This window comes from Onychostoma macrolepis, chromosome 07 (assembly GCF_012432095.1).
Source record: "Onychostoma macrolepis isolate SWU-2019 chromosome 07, ASM1243209v1, whole genome shotgun sequence".
Taxonomy (NCBI): Eukaryota; Metazoa; Chordata; class Actinopteri; order Cypriniformes; family Cyprinidae; genus Onychostoma; species Onychostoma macrolepis.
In genome coordinates this window covers 17,849,178-17,870,549 of record NC_081161.1, presented here as the reverse complement: position 1 = coordinate 17,870,549, position 21,372 = coordinate 17,849,178, and the positions used below count along the sequence as shown (strand labels likewise).

At 36.6% G+C, this 21,372-nt stretch overlaps 1 protein-coding gene across 6 annotated transcripts in view; it reads left to right on the top strand.

Annotated features, from left to right (window-relative positions):
• The window catches only part of nhsl2 (NHS-like 2), an 86,281-nt gene that overhangs the window by 55,404 nt on the left and 9,505 nt on the right, over nucleotides 1-21,372 (top strand). For all 6 annotated transcript variants that reach the window (XM_058783203.1, XM_058783204.1, XM_058783208.1 and 3 more), the window contains exon 2: nucleotides 10,773-10,925. In XM_058783203.1, coding sequence (XP_058639186.1) covers nucleotides 10,773-10,925 — 153 coding nt within the window. The remainder of the gene's footprint in view (nucleotides 1-10,772; nucleotides 10,926-21,372) is intronic.

Sequence of the window (21,372 nt, the reverse complement as noted above, 5' to 3'; positions counted from 1 at the left end):
TTAAAGAGACGTCTTTGTACCTTATCAACCCCTAAAGGTGCCTAATAGTAACCTACTATTATGAACCTTTTAAGGTTAAATAAGGCACAAAGTTGTCCTGATAGAGGTACTGCAGTAGCAAGCCTAATGGTACAATTTTTTGTAATTATGTCTGAGAGTGCACACAAACACTCTGAGTCCTCAGAGTTCATATTCACATGTGAATTTTGAGAAAGTGGCAGATCCTACTGTAAATGAGACTGTGCTTAAATGTGGTGCCTGTGAAAGCTCAAAGAAGCCTGGGATTTTTTGCCCAGTTTGAAGTCAGGTTGAGTGGATACTATGGACCCGGAGCCAAAATAAACCAGGGCAACAAATGACATTATAATAATGCTTTCCTGTGGGATTGTTCTAGATTTTTGTGTCAACACAGCAAGGGACGGAAAATAGTGCCCACCTCAGCCAATCACAACAATTAAAATGTCGATTAGACTCATAGACTACAACCCTGACTGACTGCTTTGTAAAAGCAGGCATGAAATTTTATTACAATGCAAGCTTCTGATTTCACATGGGACTGTATATCTTTTTTAGACTTTAACGTTCTCTTAGCTGAAAATTTTCTTATGCTGAAGTGTTTTCTCCATCAGATCTGCTTGTAGCCAGTGTGATTCATTCCTCATTTGGACATCATTTAAAAGCTTCACTAAATGAGAGTTATAATGGTGCTAACTGCTATAAGCAGCAGATTAAGCTTTGGCTCTGACACCACAGTATGACTGTACCACATTAATCCCCATCAGCCACCACCAAACACGCATAAAACCGGAAATTGGACAAAAGTTCACAGCATTTGTAGCATGAGCTCATTTAGTTTTTCGAGGAAAAATGGCTCTTGCCCTTCCTTTTGACTGAGTCATTTCTAGCCCACTCATGCTTGGACACTAACTATCTGCTGCAGATCAGTGGATTTTCTGTGGGGACTTTAAAACATTGTGTCAGCTTGTATACACGCTGTACATCTGCTTCATCCTGCTATCAGCTTTCTTAGATGATATCCCATTTCCTTTACACAGGCTGTCAGAGCTTGTACTGTTTGTTCTTTAAATTCATTTTACTGTTAGTGACAGCTTTTGCCTTAAAGTGAATTTCTCATCTCCGTTTAGCATGCGTTTCCCCTGAGAAATGGACCTGTGAGTGACACATTATCCCACTTTCTGTGCATGTGTGATCTGATTCCACTACTGTGCCATTAGACTATTTACAAGGTAAAGACATTTAGCACCAAACACTGCACAGAAATCATATGGGACAGTTGATTTGTCTGTCATGCCTTCAGTCTTTACTGAAGCAGTGCTGTTCATTTGTTTCATTCCAGTGTAAGAAATGTGTGGCTATAAGATCTGATTTAAGGATGAAGGGTGCCGTTTTAATTTATACATATTTTATTTCAGCTTCAAGTTGCACTTGGGAATATTGCCCTCTCTATCGCTATCTGTGGTTCAAATGTAAAATATGTATATATAAAATAGAACTTTAGAAATTTTGTTACTGCAAAAATTCCCATAGTGCACTTTTAATATGCAGATATTAGGAGTAAAGACTCATTCACACCAAGAATGGTAACTATTTCAGCTTCCATACCAATGAAGGACAACATTTCTTTTCATTATTGTGTGCTGCAGTTATGTTTTCTGCCACTTTAAATGCTGGAGTTCTTTAAAGTCAATGGACTTTTCTCATAGAATTAGAACTATTATTAAAACTTTATAGTTACCATTATAGTCATAGCCATAGGCCATTTGTAGGTTGAAAACACTTTGACTCTTTTTGTTTGAGACCGACACAATATTATATTTAAAAAATATTTGAAAACAGTCATTTATATTTGCATATATATTTTACTGTCGTTTTTAATAAAGTTCAGGCCTTATAAAAATAATTACTGCATATTATTCTGTCAATAAATGTAGAAACAGCATCTGTAATGCTGTCTAATCTTTACTCTTATGAATAATGTAACCACATTTGGGACTCATCTGCAGGATAGTTTGTACTTAGAAAATCTTTGTGTTCAGAGGAACATGAGTAGATGGATAAGGCCGAAGGGAATATGAGGTAAAGAGTATTGGAGAGGATGAGAAGAGGAGCAGGGGAAGATTAACTCCAGAAGGCCAGTGTTCACATTTCCTATCCTCCACACACTTCCTCTATGGGAAATGTGCGAGCGTGTGCGTGTTTGTTTATCAGACATACTGACACATAGACACACTTTCACTAATAGTCTGTCTTTCAGCACTTGTCGTTCACACACGCTCACTGGCACCAGAGGAAACAGACGGGGAGGGGTGAAGCAGTGCAGAACGGGTCGTGAGGAAGCGGCAGTCACTACAGTCAGCACTGCTGGGACCAACACTGCAGCATATGCAAACACATCACAGCCTCACCAACACTCAGTGCCATGTTTCTGTGGAAAACATGTGGAATGGAGGAGGTGTCATGGAATCTGTGTGTGTGGGAAAGAGGAGACTGTGGTCATGAGAGAAATAATGCCTCTAATGTGTGTGTATGTGTGTGTGTGAGTAAGAATAACTAGAGTCTACACAATGGACGTTATTTATTACTCTCAGCTTAACATGTGTTGCACACTTCTATTCTATTCTACACCCAAAACCCCTGGCCCCATAATATCAAAATTGGTGTTTTGTGGCTTTTAGTTAATGTCTTTCACTTTACTGTGTATCTTTTCATAATTGATGAAATTCGCAAAAACGACAATGATATTGAACCGAATTGAATCAACATCGACTTTAAGTGAATAACAACACTATTGTCTTCTGTAGAGCTGCTTATAGCTGAATTGAATTGATCAAATTTACAGTTATTGAACTGCACCAACACTAAACTGACTTCATCTCATGTTTGTGAAGAAGTTTACATTAGGCCTATTGATTCTGTTGGTTACATGTTGATTTTTTTTTATTGATTTTCCGGTTTCTGTGAAGCTTCTTTGAAACAATCTGTATTGTATAGAGCACTATATAAATAAAGGTGACTTGACTTGACCAAATTTAGCAGATTAGCATTTAAGGCTTTAAAATGTACAGTCTTAGGGCCCATACAAACAAAACATGTTTTTGCATTTCACTGCACTGCTTTTCCGTTGTTTTTCAATGTAAGCATTCACTAGACAGAAGTATTTGACTAGTGTGTTTGCATCTTTTCTAGTGACTTGACAGAGAGAGTGTTCTAAAATGGGGGCACTCAAGTTAAAAGAAGTTCAGCATTTAAAGGAGTCATGAACTGCCTTTTTAATTATTTTTTACTGTTCTCTGAGGTCCACTTATAATGAACAGGCGTGGCAGATTGTAGACTAATAAGTAAACGGCCACTGCTATGATTAGCAAATATTTGTGTATGTTTGACAGCCTACATCCTTCATAGATGGACGCTGCTGTGATTTAATACTCAATACATATCAAACAATCTGTAATAACAGACAAAGCAATTATAGTGATCATGTGATAAAAACAATCACTCACACTTGTGTGGTGCGACATTACCGTCAGATCCAATATGGTCGGCACAGTACTGTCTTTTAGTTTCAGTCTTTCTGAAAATCCTGCGTTGAATTGTACATTGTTTGTAAACAAATCCACGGTAAAATGAAGTAAACAAAGGACCAAGTTCTTACTGATGTGGTCTGGAACTTCATTAAAAATAAAGTTCATCCACTCTTTTCTAATGTTTTCCAAATGTCTTCGGTTCCATCTTTATCGTTTGATTTCTGCGTAGACCTGCGTTCGCCTCTCATTATTTACACTACTTCCACGAAGCAGTGTGCGAGGCTAAACAGGCAGCGATGTAGAAGCAGGTGTTGATCTTCTTCTGCAGAGATGGTGTGTAGCCACACTAATGCATCATAGAGTAGAACATTCCAAAAGCTATCGTTTTGGCAGACTCTATTTAGACTAACGAGAAAGTTTTGAGTTCTGAAACTTACAGGATGTTTTATAGTACAATGACCTCTTATATGTCAAAAGATCAAGGGAATTTTGATTTCTCAGTTCATCATGACCGCTTTAAAGGCTAATTCACACTGCACTGACAGATGTCGACCAATGATGACAATTACCAGAGTACATTACGTCACTTCTCAGACATTCCACGACAAACCATGACTGAACATGCACAGATCAACAGCAACAGATGTCAGCAGGAGAAACACTACAAAATCCAACTAACACTGGTCATCATCTGTCAATGCAGTGTGAATTAGTCTTTAAAAAATTAGTTTTTAGACCTTGCCTATTTTCCATTCCACTACCCTCTTTTCCTCTGGAAACATAGACAGAAAATTTGATGACTTGTACATTTTTGTCCAATAAATCACTGTCTTATATGAGTGTAAATACCACCTGCCTCCTCCTACCAATAGCAAGTAGCAAATCATGGTTTGTTTTGTTTCAGTTGTCACTCGCACATAATTTCCTTTCAATGACTGAGAATGAATTGGCTGAAATGTATTCATTTTGAAAGTGTCTTCATTGCTTTCGTCCATTGTAAAAGCTGTCAAGTGTAGTTTTGCTAGGAAAAGGAAAGACTGGCCAAGCCAGAGCCTATGGCATGTCCCGCCCATCTTACTATTTCAATAGGAAATGCATCAACACAGGAGAGAAAAGAGAGCTCAAGCTTTAACTGTAGTAGAAAGCTATATGACTCCAAATATAAGAATTTTTCACTCTGCTCACAGCTTCTCCATCAGACTATACAGTTACCATGGAGAGAAAGACAACAGAGAGACGCATTATTTCCATAAATACGAGCTGTGTCCATGTAGGGTGTGAGTCTGGCTTACACTTTATGTGTTGACTTCACACTTGGATCGTAGGTTCCATCCCTCAGCTGAATATTTCCATGTAGATGTGGCAGCTGAGAGCGGATGTTAGTGTTTTCATCATTAGCTGATTGATTTAATTAATTGAGCGGCTGTTTTATGCGATCACTGTGAGGTCTGAGATTGGTTTTGCCTCGTACACACCATCTGCTGTTGTAAATCACATTCATTCACTGCAGTGTTTTGCAGCTTTTTATTGGTGCTTGTCCATGTGTGGTGGTGATGTTGTCATGAACCTTTCCTTAACTCTATCGGACATTTTTGAGTAACAGATCACTATCGCCTTCCGTTCGGTGCTGCTGTGTACATTCTCTATGTGCACCCAGTAAAAAACCCATCAAGGGCTCTAGTCCTGCTTGACGGTGTGGAAAGGCTTCAATCTCACACATCAGTGAAAGGAGAGGAAAAGATTGGGTGAAGGGCAGAAAGAGTTTGGATTGGGATTCATGCCACTACAATTATCCTGTGAGAGTAATTGCTTTTGGCAGCACTCTCTGTACGATCACAGAGCAAAAACACAATTTGATTCCTGCGTGTACGTGAGAAAATTGTGCGAGCCTATACAGGTTGGTGAGGGACAATGACACCATTTTACAAGTGTGTTCTTTACTCATATTGGATCTGTGCAAGTTTTTATCAGCATGTTTCCATAACACTTTAGATTAGGGAACACAACTTTACTATGAACTAAGAGTTTTCCCTCAATAAACTGCTTTTTAATAGTCAGTAAGGTAGTTGTTAAGTGCTAATAAACAGCCAATATACTAGTAATATGCATACTAATAAGCAACTAGTTAATAGTTAGAACCGGACCTTAAAATAAAGTGTTACCCATGTTTCTAAACACAGTGCTTATTTCAATCCCCATGTCAAGCTATGGATAAAAATATGAGAATATCTGAATAAAACGGGAATCACTCATCAAAACTCCCAGTGTCGACTGAGTAAAGAATATTTTATGGAAGTGAATCTTAATTTTATGCACTAATTATTAGCTTATGTACATATAACCGAGGTGTCTTTGAGAGGGGAAGCATGCAACTCTTCAAAAAAAAAAAAAACACAGTGCAGACCAGATTTAACTGTTCTTATCAAGCTTCTATAGTGTGTTGTGAATGTGAGGGAAGAAGGACAACATACTAGTGAAATGTCTTGTGAAAGCTGATTACCTTGTCAATAATGCCCACCTGTCATGTTTTCTTCATCACTATAATTGGATGATTACACTGTCAATGTAATACTGAACACAGAGGTAGACTTTGCCTCTTGATTTCATAAATCCCCCTCATGCCACTGATATTGTGTGATCTTAAGTGATTTTAAAGGGTTAGCTCAGCCAAAAATGAAAACTCTGTCATCATTTACAAATATCATTTACAAACGCTTGACATGTCAATGCTCATTTCTCGTCAGAAGACTTGAATTGCTTGACTAATATGCATTAATTTTATAATGTCTTTTCTTACCTTTAGATGCGTCAACAGGACAGAAATCTCTCAGGTTTCATTAAAAGATTATCTTCATTTGTATTTCAAAAATGAACACAAGTCTTATGGGTTTAGATAAAAGCCCTCCTTTATTATAAACACAAAGCCTAAATTAATTTAAAGCAAAACTGGATGTCTTGATGTGCTTTGCCTTGCCTAACAAGCACAAACTGCGTTAAAATTGAATGGGGGGAAGATAAAAACTAAAACCCACAAGATAAAACATTTCTGCACAAACTCACAGACCAGTCATTTCTAATTATGTTATTATGCATGCTTAACATTAATTGCATTATATAAGTTGCTTTGGAATATAAGTTGCAACACATTTCAGATGATAAAAACATGACCTATATTACAAAAAATGCAGTAACTGATGACAGAATATTCATTTTTGGGAGAGCTATTTACATATATTCCTCAGGAGGTTTATGTCTCATCAAAATATAAATTTTATCAGACGTTCTCCTTTATATAAATAGTAGAAATATATATATATATATATATATATATAAAGACATATTACAGAGTTTAAGAAATTGATGATAAATATTTAAGTTCATATTGAAATATTTTTGAATATATTTTAGCCTGAAGCAAATTTTTATTGTGGTAGGTCTGAGCACAGACCTTCTTCTGAAACTCTAGAGGGAGGCATATGTGTGATTATTTCGAATTTTGTTGTGGAGACTTCAGTTCCCAGTTCTTTTTAAGTTTCATCAGTTTATGTGATGTTGTTGTACTAGCAGACAAGTCTGACAAATATCCTCCAGACAGTTGCTCCACCATGACAATGAGATGAGTTAAAACAAAATGTCTATAAATGTTGAAGTGGGTAACAGCAGTAGCCTGGTTGTTTCTCCATGTTTCTCTTGGCTGTTGTCGTCTTTTAACTGGATATGCCACTTAGAAGAGCAAACAAACATGAGAAACAAATGCATTATTTAGAGTTTCTGGAGACAGGACTAGTATCAACCAAAATATACACATAAAAATATACTTTTAATCAACACAGCGTGTTGGCCTGCATGATACGATACACTTGCATGTGAAGAAGCCAAGTAGTTTCTCAAGTGGCCTCTGTCATTAGAGTCATCATGTAAGGGTCTTGCTGCTGAGACGTCATGCCATGTTTAACGTCCTGTAGTTCAAAGATCCAGCTCATGCAAGTTAATCAGCCAATAATGAAGGTGAATACATTGGACTAATTAAGCGTAGCATGTATGGGACTGAACTACAGGGGAGTTCAGATGGTGAGCAGGAAATGGAAACATGGAATGATTAGATTTTAGACACAAGACAGTTTCCGTAATCTTACTATCGTTGCACCACTAAGGAAGTAATTAGGTGTTGTTTGTTACTTAGTTTATTCTGTGGATTTAGTGTATTTTATTGACATGAATATTCCACCGATCGGGCCGTATTGGTTAAGGGACCAAAATCAAATGTAGGTTGTTTGAAATAAGGTATATCGAGTTTGTATTTTAAAAGTATTGTGTCTGATTCTGACTTGTGGCTAACTACTGTAGTTGCACCTTTCCAATCTTATTTAGCCATTCCCACACATCCCTCCTTTAAAGCCCCTTCTGTTTGTCCTGATGCTCAGCATGTTGACTTTGCTTTGCTTCCATCAATCTTTATGCTTTGAAAATCAGGCAGAGTTATGTAAGAGGAAGAAATAGAATATTAATTTCCTCTTGGAGAACTAGTGCTGAAGTTGTAATTAAGTGTGCTCAGTTAACCTCTCGGGAGATAAGTGAGTGTCCTTTTTCATCAGTGTCTTTTTCTGTCTCTCTGCAGTAAGCTTTAAATAAAGACATGTTGTTGGTGTTGAGGATTATAAAAATCTTAAAAATGTATGAATCATTTTGCCCACACCATTACATTTAGACCTCACTGTGTGACGTTTTTGCTAAGAGAGTATTATATTTTGTTCTTTTTTCGTTGTGTATATTATCAGTCACAATGAACACCCTAGTAAAAATTAATATTTTTAAAATACATTTGTTTCATACTAAGTATAGTACAAATCTATTAACATAATTTACTGACATATCGCTTAAGACTTACTGATATAAAATTATAATTAAACTTTATTTTGAGTACTACTTGTGCACAATGCACATATTAGGCCTAAAATGTGTTTTAATGCCACTATTTATGAGGATTGTAAGATCTTTGAATAATATCGGTCTTTAAATGCAATATATTTAAAGTGTACCTGAAGTAGGGTAAACGTACCTATTAAGCTCACGTACCCATTAAGCACACTTCCATTTTTGAGCTTAGATTATAAAAAGAAAAGATCCTCCTGTAATTTCAAGTCAATCAGATCATCGCACACTGAGATATGAGTCTCCATGTGTTCACACTGTCTGGCGGCCATTTTGAAAGCTGTCTGAAAACTTTCACCAAAAGAGGAGCCCCTTAAATGTGCATTTTTTAGACGTTTAATCCTTTATTTTGGGTAAGTTTCACTACTTATTGTAAAATTAAGAGATTAATGTTTCTGACTTTTGCATATTATAACCTGGAACTTGGATGTGGTAAATAATTACATTAGATCCAAAAAATAGTTTTAGCAACACAGCACAGATGCTACAGAACACAGTTAGCTGACTAGCTGTATAAGATTGTGTGCTACGCTAATATATTACTTCACAGGCATTACTGGCTTGTACTTTTACATCCATAATATTACAAATTGACAGTTTATTGCTGGTCTGTGGTTTTACAGTGCTGTAATTTTTTAAGATTTCACATTATTTTAAGGTGAGCTTAAAGGGTACAGTACTATGAAAATCAGACAGCTTCAGTGTGACATCAATAAGGAAAAGTATAATTTCATAGATATTGTTATTAATATAATTTCATAGATATTGTTAATAATTTGCAAAATCTTGTCAATTTAATAAATGTTACATGAAATTTATTAAAAATTGTTGCTGCTCCAATTAAGCTCAGTGTGCTGTCTTTAAGCTCTTCCACATTGAACATCTATGTAAATACTTCATAAACAGACTTTAAATATTTAAACTGATGGCTGTCACTCAAGTTAATCTTTATAAAATGGTTAATAACTTCTTTTCACAGCTTTAAGATGACAAAATCGAGACATACTGTAACTATAGTTTATACCCAAAGATGAAAGAGGCATGTTGTCCGTACAAAGAAGGAGCCAACAGAAACCCGTCGTATCTGTCCAGGAAAAAAGCAAAGGCTGGAATACACTACACGACTTTTAAAATGTGAACAGATTTTTAAAACACCAGGCATCATACACTTACTGACTTTTTAAATATTCACAAACGAAAACTGTGCACTAAAAATGTCTCAGTGTAGATTTTGGTGAGCTTAATAGGTACGTTTACCCTATACTTGCAATAGTTCCACTTTAGCTCAATCAAATATACTTCAGTAGATCTTTAGTAGGACTTCAGTACTACTTCCGCACAATTAAAGTGCATTAAGTACAAAATTAGTTGTTCCAATTTAGCAGACTTTAAGCATACCAGTTTAGTATACCAAAAGTACAATTGCAGGGTATTTTTATTAAGTACATTAATATACAAATGTTTTTGTAATTTCAAATACATTTTATTATATATTTATTTTTCACTAGGGCTGTCATCTCTTATTCTGATTCTTTTCATAGTTCAACAGTCACATGTTATATGTAATCAATATTTATCTGAGTACTCAAATCTAACTGGTAAGACTGTAAAGATAACTATAATGATAACTATATTAGCGTCCAAACCAATGGATGGTAATGTTCTGTTTATTATAAGCTTGTGCTGCAGTTGTCATGTGCTGCTTGAGATGTTTGCGCTCTTTAAAGTCAGGTGGATTCTGACTGGCTGTCAATGTTTTTATTGTTCCTCAGCTGGAAAAATTTTTTGAAAGTGATTCGAACTATATTGTTTCTCTGTATCCTGGACTCTCTTAGAATTGGAGTGATTATTAAAACTTTATAGTTATACAGTAATTGTCGTTATTAATGTCCTTGGTGTGAGCAGGCCTTTAGCATGCAGAACTACAATAGACCAAGAGAAAAAAAAAAGTTGTTTGTTCTATGAATGCATGTCAGCATGTCTTTTCTGTTGGGTGTCCAGCTCGAACTGCCAGATAGAAAAACATATTAGGGTTGTAATTAATTAATTGTTAGCCCTTTGATTGCAAATTTAGTGTGCGGTTCATTTGCTCTGTTGGATGTTTCCACCTCTGTGCTGCCATAGTATGCAAATGTATAAAAACATGTAAATTGTATCGGTTTATATTTATGTATCTTTTTCTCTCCCCTCCCTTCTTTCCGCATCTCTCTCTCTCTCCTTTTCTCTTGCTCTGACTTCCTCCTTCTATCTGCATCTCTTGTTCTTCTCCCCTCCCTCTGTCTCTCTCTCTGCCAGCCGCCACCAACTTGGACTCGGAGAGCAAACGAACGGCCCACTTCCAATCGTCATGGCAACAGCATGTGAATGTGTTCGGCTCGTGGAGTAGGCCGGAGTGTGTGCAGGAACTGCACCAGGAGGCTCAGCTGAACCTACAGAGTCTGCTGCAAGGTAGGAGAGTCAGCTGCCGGCGCTTTGTCTGCGTGTTTCCGTGCCACTAGAGGTTGTGTAGCTCGATCGTCCGCCTGCCTGGATCTGCCTATCATGTGTTTTCGTTTTGTTTTTGTGGGTGTGTGTTTTGCGTCGCCTTGCATGCTGGCTGTCTGTGAATATCCTCCACTTCCATTCCCATTCTGTGTTTCCCAGTGCGTGTAAGAGAGCCATTATTTGTTTTTCTATTCCTCTGAGCATCCTCATGTTTTCCCTCCACTCGCCTCCCATTATTCCCCCTCTATTTCTGACTCATACTTTGTCCTTCTTTATGATCCATTAGATTCATTTTCATTTGCAGATAATACACAGAGTCTCCCATTCTCTTTAGTTTTTTTTTTTCATTCGCTGAATGAATATGCCAATGCTTGTGGCTCCTGCCGCTGTAAGTGTGTGACTGTACATGGTTGAATTTCCCTCTTTTATCTCTTTTTTGTTTGATGTCTGCTATTAATATATATCTGTGAGATATGAGATGCTATTCTGGTTTAAGCTCCGCATAAGATCGACTGGGCAGCTGTTGCTTAAACAACAGTGAGTGGGAGGTCAGTGTTTACGAATGTGTGGCACTGTGCTATGTGTATAAACAGCAATTTGCCTTTGCATATGTCTGTCTGCCATTGAAGGATGCAGCCAAATATCAATACATGGGGGGAGTAAGAAAAGTTAAAGAATCTGTCGCTGAAAACCTGCTGATTTACCATTTATTCAAAATTTTGGAGAGACATGGCAGTTACAGCCTGATAGAATATCTGCCATAGATATTTCTTCCTTTCAACTTTAAGAGCACTGAAATTTTAAGAAAAAAACCCTAGCTGATATCACAGTTCGTACAGTTGATATTAATAATATTATCAATTCTTGACATTATTAATATAAATAATATACGTTACATTTACAATTAGTAGTATTTAGTTTACAATAGCAGTATCTGTTTAGTAAAAACTTTTGATTTAAGTAATTGAAAGTAAACATATATTTCACATTTAAAGTCTAAACTCTAAAGGTTTAGTTGAATCAGAAACATTTCATCAGATTTTCATAGACAAAAAAGATTCAGTGTATAATGTCAATAGTACAGCAATGTTCTATTGCTCACACAAAAGTCACTCTCAAACACTCTAGTTTTCTATTTGTTAACACAGAGCATTAAAGAAACACGGTTGAAAGTGAATCTGGCACAAAAATACACTTGTAGCCAATCACCTGTAAGGGGCGTGTCAACTCGTGATGGGGGAGGTGACTGTGTTGCATAGCATAGTTGTGAATTTGGGGGTGGAGCTATCAGGATCGGGGTGTGGTCCTTTCAGGTATAGGGGCATGTTTGTTTTGGAGATTTCAAATACCAATAGCGTTTCTCAAAAATTGCGTACTGCACCTTTAAATTGTGGAATTTGCATGGGAAAATCTTCCCTCACACGAAATTCCTGACCACATGGATTTCTATTAAAATGATTTTGTCTGCGAAATGTTAATAATCTTAACTAAAAATGTTTGTATATAGTACATCAATACGTTTATATATTGATGCTGGTTTATCTTTTTGTGGCATTATTATCTATTTAAAATTAACTATATTATTATTATTATTTCTTTTGTGAAATTATCACAATATTTAATGTGAAAACAGCACTGTGTCTTGCCATATCTTTTACTTTCATACTCATATAATGTTAGCCAACTAAGTGGCTCGGCAACATTAAAGAGATTATGCATCCATAGTGCTTAAAGGTGCAGTAGGAGATCTTGGAAAATGCTAACTTTAGCCTGATAGCACTGAAAGCGAACGTCCCACCCTCCCTGCAATCACCGTCTAAAGCCACGCCCCCTGCACCCATATACGCTCACAGACCAGAATACCAGAGACAAATTTACTACAATAGGCTACATCAGTGGTTTTCACGCTAGGGATGGGCGATATGGCCTAAAAAATTTATCACGATAATTTCAGGTATTTATTGCGATAACGATACCAATGACGATAATATATATATATATATATATATATATATATATATATATATATATATATACTAACTGGGGAAAATCCGGTCCCATTCCACTCCCGGAAGAATTACTCCCATTCCCTCCCACTCCCGGTTTTTTTTTTTTTTATTAATTTATTTTTGGCCGAAATCTGTCAGTTACAGTAAAAATATAGTACAGATCACAGCGTGCCCACCTTAGTTGAATAAAACCCAAAATGTAGTTTTTGTTATTATATTGAACTGAAAGCCAGTTTATGCAAAGTGTAGGCTACGTTGCACACATTAAATTTTATGTAAATCATCCATGCTAACACACGTTTTCTATTTGAATTTTGTTTTTTCATTTGAAAGTAGACATTTCACTCTCTATAGATATATTTTTCAAAGACGGAAGTTTCTCGCTCAGAGACCTAAAGAGCACCCTGTTTGCTTTAAAGCGCAACATTTCGTTGTTATTCTGAGTGTATACAAATAAACGTAGAGTCTTTACAGATTCGAAAGATGTATTAGGCTACTTTTATCTGTATGACCAAAAATTACGGATATTTTAAGAGCAAGTGAGCGCACCGGCGCCTGTCCTGCAGCGAGCGCGCTATTCAGCTTCCACTCTCCACACAAACACTTCAATAGCGCACATTTCTCTATATTAGCATCATATTGAGCGGCTATGTAAAGTTTCTACTACATACATCTTTCAGATGAAAAGCCATATTTGAGGTCGATGAACGATAGTGTGTATTACCACATAGACCAGCCGTTAACGATCTGTCCGTCACGGACTGCGTCATTCACTTAACCAGCCACACCCAAGCAAACAGGAGGAGAGCGAGACAGGACAACTAGTTCCGAATTAAAATATACAGTTTATAGTTTATTTAAATAAAAGGTATATTTGTGTATAAAGTTGGGTATCATTACTATTCCCGGTCCCGCCCACTCCCGATGACATTTTTTCCTGTACCGTCCCAAAATTTTGTTTCCCATCCTGCAGGATTCCCGAAAAAATGTCAGCCTCTACTCCGCATCTGATTTTCTAAACCAGTTCCAAATTGTGGAGGTAGCTCCTTGCTTAACAACAAGCTCCTCCTCAGCCTCACGTCCGCCTTCCGCCATGCTTGTTTTCACTCTGCACGTGAACAGTGAATCGGTCGCGCACAAAAATACGTCATCAACTAGACTTATTGTTATTATCGCGAGGAGACAAATTTTTATCGTGAGGAGAATTTTCAACGGTATATCGCAAACGATAAGATATCGCCCATCCCTATTTCACGCCACCCGCTCTTCACATTTCATATGTATCTCTTATCACATGCGACGTCTGTTCTATTCGACCGTAAGTGCCCTGGGAAGTGGACATCACAGGATATTCCGCCATGATTCCAGTTCGAAGCGAGCGTATATGTTCCATACAAAGGGCATTAAAGTGTGCGAGATATAAATTTAAATAGTATTTATTTACAGAGGTATATTATGTCACACTTAACACTTCTCTAGTAAGTTTAGTCTGTGTGTGAAGACACTGCGCAGCGCAAATCCGTGAATGAATGTTCCGAAGTGAAGTAAACTTCCCCTGCTCAGGGAGTAACGTTAGGGAGCAAAGAACACTGTGTAGGGAGCATGTCAATCGGAACACAGTTCATGCACGTAACTCACTTCTAAGCGAGACATGCAAAATATACAGAGCGGGGGGTGCGAGGACTGGAACTGGGAACTGCTGGGCTACATCATGTGTCATTCACCGGTGAGAAAACTTTATAGTACAGTTAGTAAACATACTACAATACCAGGAAGGAAGATCGGGTTGTTTATGTTTGTTTGCCATTCTTGCTCCGTCTGCAATAGCGTACGTGAATGCGCTGATAACGTATCCTGTCTGCGCGAACCAGGTGCGAAGAGGTATGCAAATACATACGTTGACAGGCAGGTAGGAAAGCCAATTAAAACGCTCAGACGAACATTTCTTGGTCCTACGCCTTCCACAGAATATATAAATACAGATAAATACATTTAGACCACTTAACTTAATGATTGCTATCGGGATGTGAAGAGACTTTCAACCAGCATAACAAAAAATGTTTCTGAAGACAATCACCTATTGCACCTTTAAGCTAATCAGGGACATTGTACTTATATCCCATCCCCCCATGCATATAAATTATTTCTGTTCAGTTATGCACGAATAATGTAGTAGAAATTCCCCTATGCACCTGACTTAAGTTTGGCTGTGAACGTCTACTGGCAACACTAAACGTCTAGTGATGAAACTTTCAAAGTTTATACTCCTTCGCAGAGGTGGGCAAACTACGGCCCGTGAAGCAGTTGGTCCAAAATGGCTAATTTGATGCAATGTCAGTAAAATCCAATAGATGGCGCCGTAGTCTGTAGTGCGGTATATAACCCCTGATTTACTCCGTCGCACTAGTGATGGGAAGTTCGGATCATTTTACTGACTCGGACCTTTGAGTCTCGTTCAGCAAAATGAACGAATCTTTTTTCGAGTCATTTCGTTCATTTCGTTCATTTTAGCAAAATATAATTAAAATGTTAGGTGCTACTTCCCTAACACATCTACTACTTCTGCAAACGTTGATCACACTACAAACAATACAAACTATAATAATATAAGAAACAGAAAAGATTAATTAATCGTTTACCTGGGTCTTGATTAGCTCACCTCTTATCTGACAAATCTTCTGGTTTGAGTCGTTCGTTCATCACGTGACAGTCTCATACACTAACCTATGCAGTCAGAGCCGGAAAGAGAATTGATTCGTTCACCTCCCGAGTCTTCAGGTTTGAGTCGTTCGTTCTTTTGTCACATTACCACTTGCCGGATCAGTAAAATACTATAAAGTAAAACTGTATTTTTTGTATGTTGGATCATATTTAAGAATTATCATAAAATTATCCAAATGTGTAATAAGCATTTTCCGAGAAATAAAAATGGTCTGTTCAATTCTGTCACTATGTTTTTGTTACTGTTTCTTGAGGATCTGTGTTATTTTATAAATAAATAAAACCCTGTTATAAATAAAATATTGATTGATTTGTCCTTTCACTGTCTTTGTCTATCAATAAACATATAATATAACTATATAATAAAAAAAATCCAAGCCTAAAATTACAAAGCACTTATAGTTTGTTCATTTTTACTCCAATTTTGACTTTGCTGGTATAATTGTTTTTCCTAGGCAGACTTGACATATTGGTCTAATATTTGTATAAGAAGATTGGTCAAAAAGGACACAATGACATAAAGTGAAAGCAAATAACATTTTGAATATGAATGATTAATGTTAGTTTAAAATAGTAAGGTTATGATCTGGCTCTGTGGCTTTAGTATATTTTAATTTTCTTGTATTTTTTATTTAAATTGTTTTAATTCATTTTGGAATAGTTATCCTCTTTGCTAAAGCTTTTTCTGGCACAAAAATAAACAATAAAAAACAATTCAAGAGTGTGAACACAGTGTTAATGTCTAAAGTGTCATATGTTACAAAAGTATAACACTATAGTCTAATCTAAAGGGTTAACTCAAAAGACATAAATACAAACTCCAAACTTCAAAAATTAAATTAATTAAATTAAAACATAACCAACTCTTTATTATCTTTATTACTACATTCAGTATTATGGAAAAGAACCATCGTGACAGAAATTAAAAGCAATAATTTGAGACCAGAAATGCATCACATAACTGTACGAGTAAATAATAATAATAATAATAATGACTATGCACCCGTTTGTAAGGAAGGTTGTAAATTAACTAATTTATCTGCCCAAAGCTGTCACGTCACGTGACAAAAGAACGAACGACTCAAACCCGAAGACTCGAAACAGGTGAACTAATTCCAGTACAGAACCTATAGGATGTTGCGCATGCGCGACTGAACGAATCACTCCCTGAGACGACTCGTTCTTCCCGAGTCACATTAAAGATTCGTTCAAAAAGAACGAATCGTTCAAGAACGACCCATCACTACGTCGCACCGCTCCAACATGGCCACCGGAGCTGATCGCGGTCACTCTTGTCACTGCTTGTTTACACTAGCCGCCTTGCGGCACGTTTCTAAAGTGTTCTAAAGATGGGCGTCTAGTCTATTTTTGACGGATGCCGCGTCCAAGCCGCACAGTCAAAAATCAAAACGCACACCCTGTGCAAAACTGGTACAATTGTAAATAGTTACTTGTTTTAAAAATGTGAACAGCCTACTGTTTTAAATAGGCTATGCTTAAAATGCTCTGTAGACTTTCCAGAGAACAAATGTCAATTTATCCTCCTGCTCACGGGCACTGTAATTGGAAAAAACATGGAAATAATTTGTCGTTTTATTTAGCAAAGATTCCATTTTCCACACATATTTTTATGAATATGGATATAGTTATTTTCTGGATTATAAATCACTTTTTTTTTATCATCTGAAACGTGCTGCGATTTCCAAGGCGACTGATTTAAAGCAATCAGGATTTGGATTGGTGACGAATGAGAAAGGCAAGTGTGTTTGTATCGCGCATTTTCCGGCAACCACGCCGCTAGTTTCAGTTTCACTTTAAATATTTAGGCTGGGCGTTTATAATAAATGTTTATAGTGAATGCCACTTTAATTTGTGTTTGTTTCTTACTTATATTTTCGTTCATTTTTCTGTTCTGAACACTGCTAAATTTACAGGATTTTTTTTGTGGAGTGAGGGGAATATAATACATGTTTCTAATGTTTGTGAACGTTTCATTTATTTTACATTATTTCTGAATGAAATGATAAAATGTTTCTTATACATCAATCGACTTGTAACACCAATGCAACTCATCTGTGTGCCATGAAGTGCTCATAAAAAATAAGGCAGAGATGGTACAAGAATAGAACTGCCATGTGTGTACAAGTATACATACAGAACAGTAGTTAGTGTCAATTTAATGAAAATAAATAAATAAATAAATCAAAGCTTCATTTGTCATACACATATTATGCAGCCCCTCACTTGGTGTGGAAAAGTTGATGTGGCCCTCCAGTCAAAAAGCAGGGGTGCTAGTAGCTCTAGTAGCTCTACTGGCGACACCCTACTGAGTCAGGCAATGTCTTGCCCCTTCTGAACACTATCACTTGGGACTAAGATCTCTAGTGTTCCACTATACCTGCTGTGCAGCAGTAACCAGACAGACTCCAAACAATGTCCTTGTATATGTTTCAACTGCAGCCTGGAGGACCTCATACCAATCAAAGAGAAACCGTTTATATAAGAAAGGTACATAGTCAAGGTAACATCACGTCACATTACATAATTTTCCTCTAATATGATTGGTTCACTTATATGGCAAATCAGCTTGTTCCTCAAATCATGAGATTGAATCTTTATTAGTATTATCAGACGTCTAGCCGTCTTTTCTTGTCCATGTTCATTATTGCAATGCTGCTAAAGGTTAGAACATTTCTGTTCCTTAAAACATACTTAAAGGTTAAAAAGGGAATTGTTAATCATCATTTATGAGCAACTGATTTTATGATTAATTTGAAAATGATTACATTTAAAATTTCCTTCACATAAACAAAGACCAAATGGAAAACAGACCAGACAAAAACTGCCCAAATTGACAAGAAAAGGGGCATTGTTGCTCTTGACCTCTTCCATTCCTCTACTGCATACACAAGACAAGGAGTGACCCATATTTAATAAATGGGTGGTTTTCAGTGAGCATCTTGTTAGGCGATGCTTTGAGGTCATTCATGACCACTCGTTCACGCTTGAGTGGTTGGCATCTTGTCTAGGCGAGCCATTTGATTGGCTGATAAGAATGGAGATTTTTGAGTCCCATTAGTTTTACTGACTGGCCTAAGATCAGGTCAGGGGAGGAGGGGAGAGTGCGTTTGAAATACCTTCACACACACAGAGACATATATACACACGTACTCAGTCTAGCTGTTGCTTCTGGTACTCGCTCCCATACATCATCTTTGAAGTTTTCATATTGGTTTTTGAAGCCTACCTTTCCACAGAGGCTTGTATGAACCAACCAGTGTTTTGGTGAGTTCTGACACCATCTAGTTTACTTTCTTCTCTCTTGGTTCGATTTTACTTTAGTATGCATTTCAAAGAATGCTTAGCATCCATTGTAATTCTCACATTTTGCAAGTCTTTAAATTATCATAAGCAACTTTGCTGAACATACAATACCATTCAAAAGTTTGGGGTCAGTAAGATTTTTTAAAATACATTTTTTAATAGAAGTCTCTTATGCTCAACAAGTCTTCATGTATTTGATCAGAAATACAGTAAAATACAGTAATGTTGTGAAATATTATTACAATTTAAAATAACTTTTCAATTTTACTATATTTAAAATGTAATATATTACTTTGATGGTAAAGCTGAATTCTCAGCAGCCATTACTCCAGTCTTTACTGTCACATGATCTTTCAGAAATCATTCTAAAATGCTGATTTAATGCTCAAGAAACATTTCTTATTATTATCAATGTTGAAAATAGTTTTGCAGATTAATTTTTATTTATTTTTTTTTTTTTAGGATTTTTTGATGAATAGAAAGTTTTACATTTTTATTACATTTTATTTTATTTTGTTGTAACAATGTAGAAGCCTTTACTGTCAATTTGATTAATTTAATAACTCCTTAGTCAATTTTTTTTTTTTTTTTTTGTTAATCAAATGTAAATTCATGTCCCAGGCATTTCTTTGTTTAATAAAAATTACTTGCACTTTGCATCAGAAAAAGAAAAAATATATTTTTACATTAACAATGTAATCAATATTATGTTTATTAAAGCCAAGTATGAATCTCATCAAGTTAGTGTCTTTAAGCATTTTACATTTATTCCAAAATAATAACTCAAGCCAGTAACAATTGAAATAATATATTGTTTTTGTGAACTTATGTTCAGCTATTCTTTTTAATAGTTAACTTTTAACTATTTTTTAATTTTTTGGATCATCAGTCAAAGCTCGGTAAATATTGGTCACAGACACTGAGATTTACTTTAAATTTCACCATGCTGATTACTCACTAAAAAGTCATGGGGGAGGTGGGATTTATCACATTAACCAATCACAGCTGAACATAACCAATGATATCCAATTATATCACGATGGAGGCATTGCCTCCTCTCACATGACTTTCCCCCATTCATTCTCAATTACCCTCCACCAAATTCACTGTTAAAACTCAATGGGCTCAGGGGAGGCAAGAGAGACGAGGACTCCCGCTGTAACTTTAGCTGCTGCTGGTGTTGCTGTTGGACAATGTTTCTTTAGAAAAACAAGTGATTTATATACTTTTTAATGTTATATTTTGTAATATTGGCATTGTTTTATTTTTGTACTATGAATTTTTTTTCTCATCCAATATTTTGTGGAGGCAATGCCTCCCTTGCCTTCTCAGAGGAAACGCCCCTGTCTCTAATATAGCAGAGTGTTTGGAAAAGTGAAGATAGTTATATGTATATTAAAGAGGAATTTGCTCTGTGGTTTGTGTGTAGAATGCTTTGCAAGTTGGCCAGTGTTTGCAGAAGTTGGTTCTTGTTACAGCTGCAGGGAACTAATAGTCATAACGCATTCCAAAACACAGAAGTTTTTTTTTTAAATATTTCTCTTTGCTTTCCATGGGACTTCACACAGCAGATTGCATAGTTTGGTCCATCAGTCTTTGCAGTGCAAGTGCTTCCTTAAGTAACTTGGGGTCTAAGGCTAACTGAAGGATTGTCTCTCTGTGTATCTCATTAGTGTAGGGATTTGAAAGCCATCTGGTCAAGCATCATTCCTGAAATAGAACGGTCCCCATTCAGCGTGATAAATAAAATGCCACGACATATTTAAAAGTTGTGCATCTGGCGGTACACAGCGCTAGGCAGTCTCAATCTTATTTTTTAGTGGAGGTTTAGGATTTCAACTGTGTGCTCTGTTTGGCTCTGTCCCAGCATGTGAAGAGGGCTCTACTCAACAAGGCTAAACTTGGGGCTTGGGGCTATTGTTGACTCCGGAGGTATGCCATTGTCTTAGACAGCCCTCCATTGCTAGGCAACCCCAAGTCTAAGAGTGCGGCATCCCAGTTCAGAAAAAGAGGGATCAACCCCCCTAAACACCATCACACACACAGACCATATTATTGAGGACCTCTCATAGAAAAAATGTTTTATATACTAAGATGACATTCACCTAGCAGTAATCCTGTTGACATTTTTAGATTTAAAGCTAAACATGATTTGGCCGATTTATGAGCCTTTCAACAACCTAAATGTCCTCACAAGGGAGTATTTGACATTTGAGGACATTTTTAAAAATTCGGCTCTCACTAGTATAGCCAAATCAGTGCCTACTTACTGTAAAGGAGTACTTACTTAAGGATAAAGACATAAATCCAGTGTTTTAGTATGTGTGTTTTTGAGTATATAGTGGGAGGGGAGAATG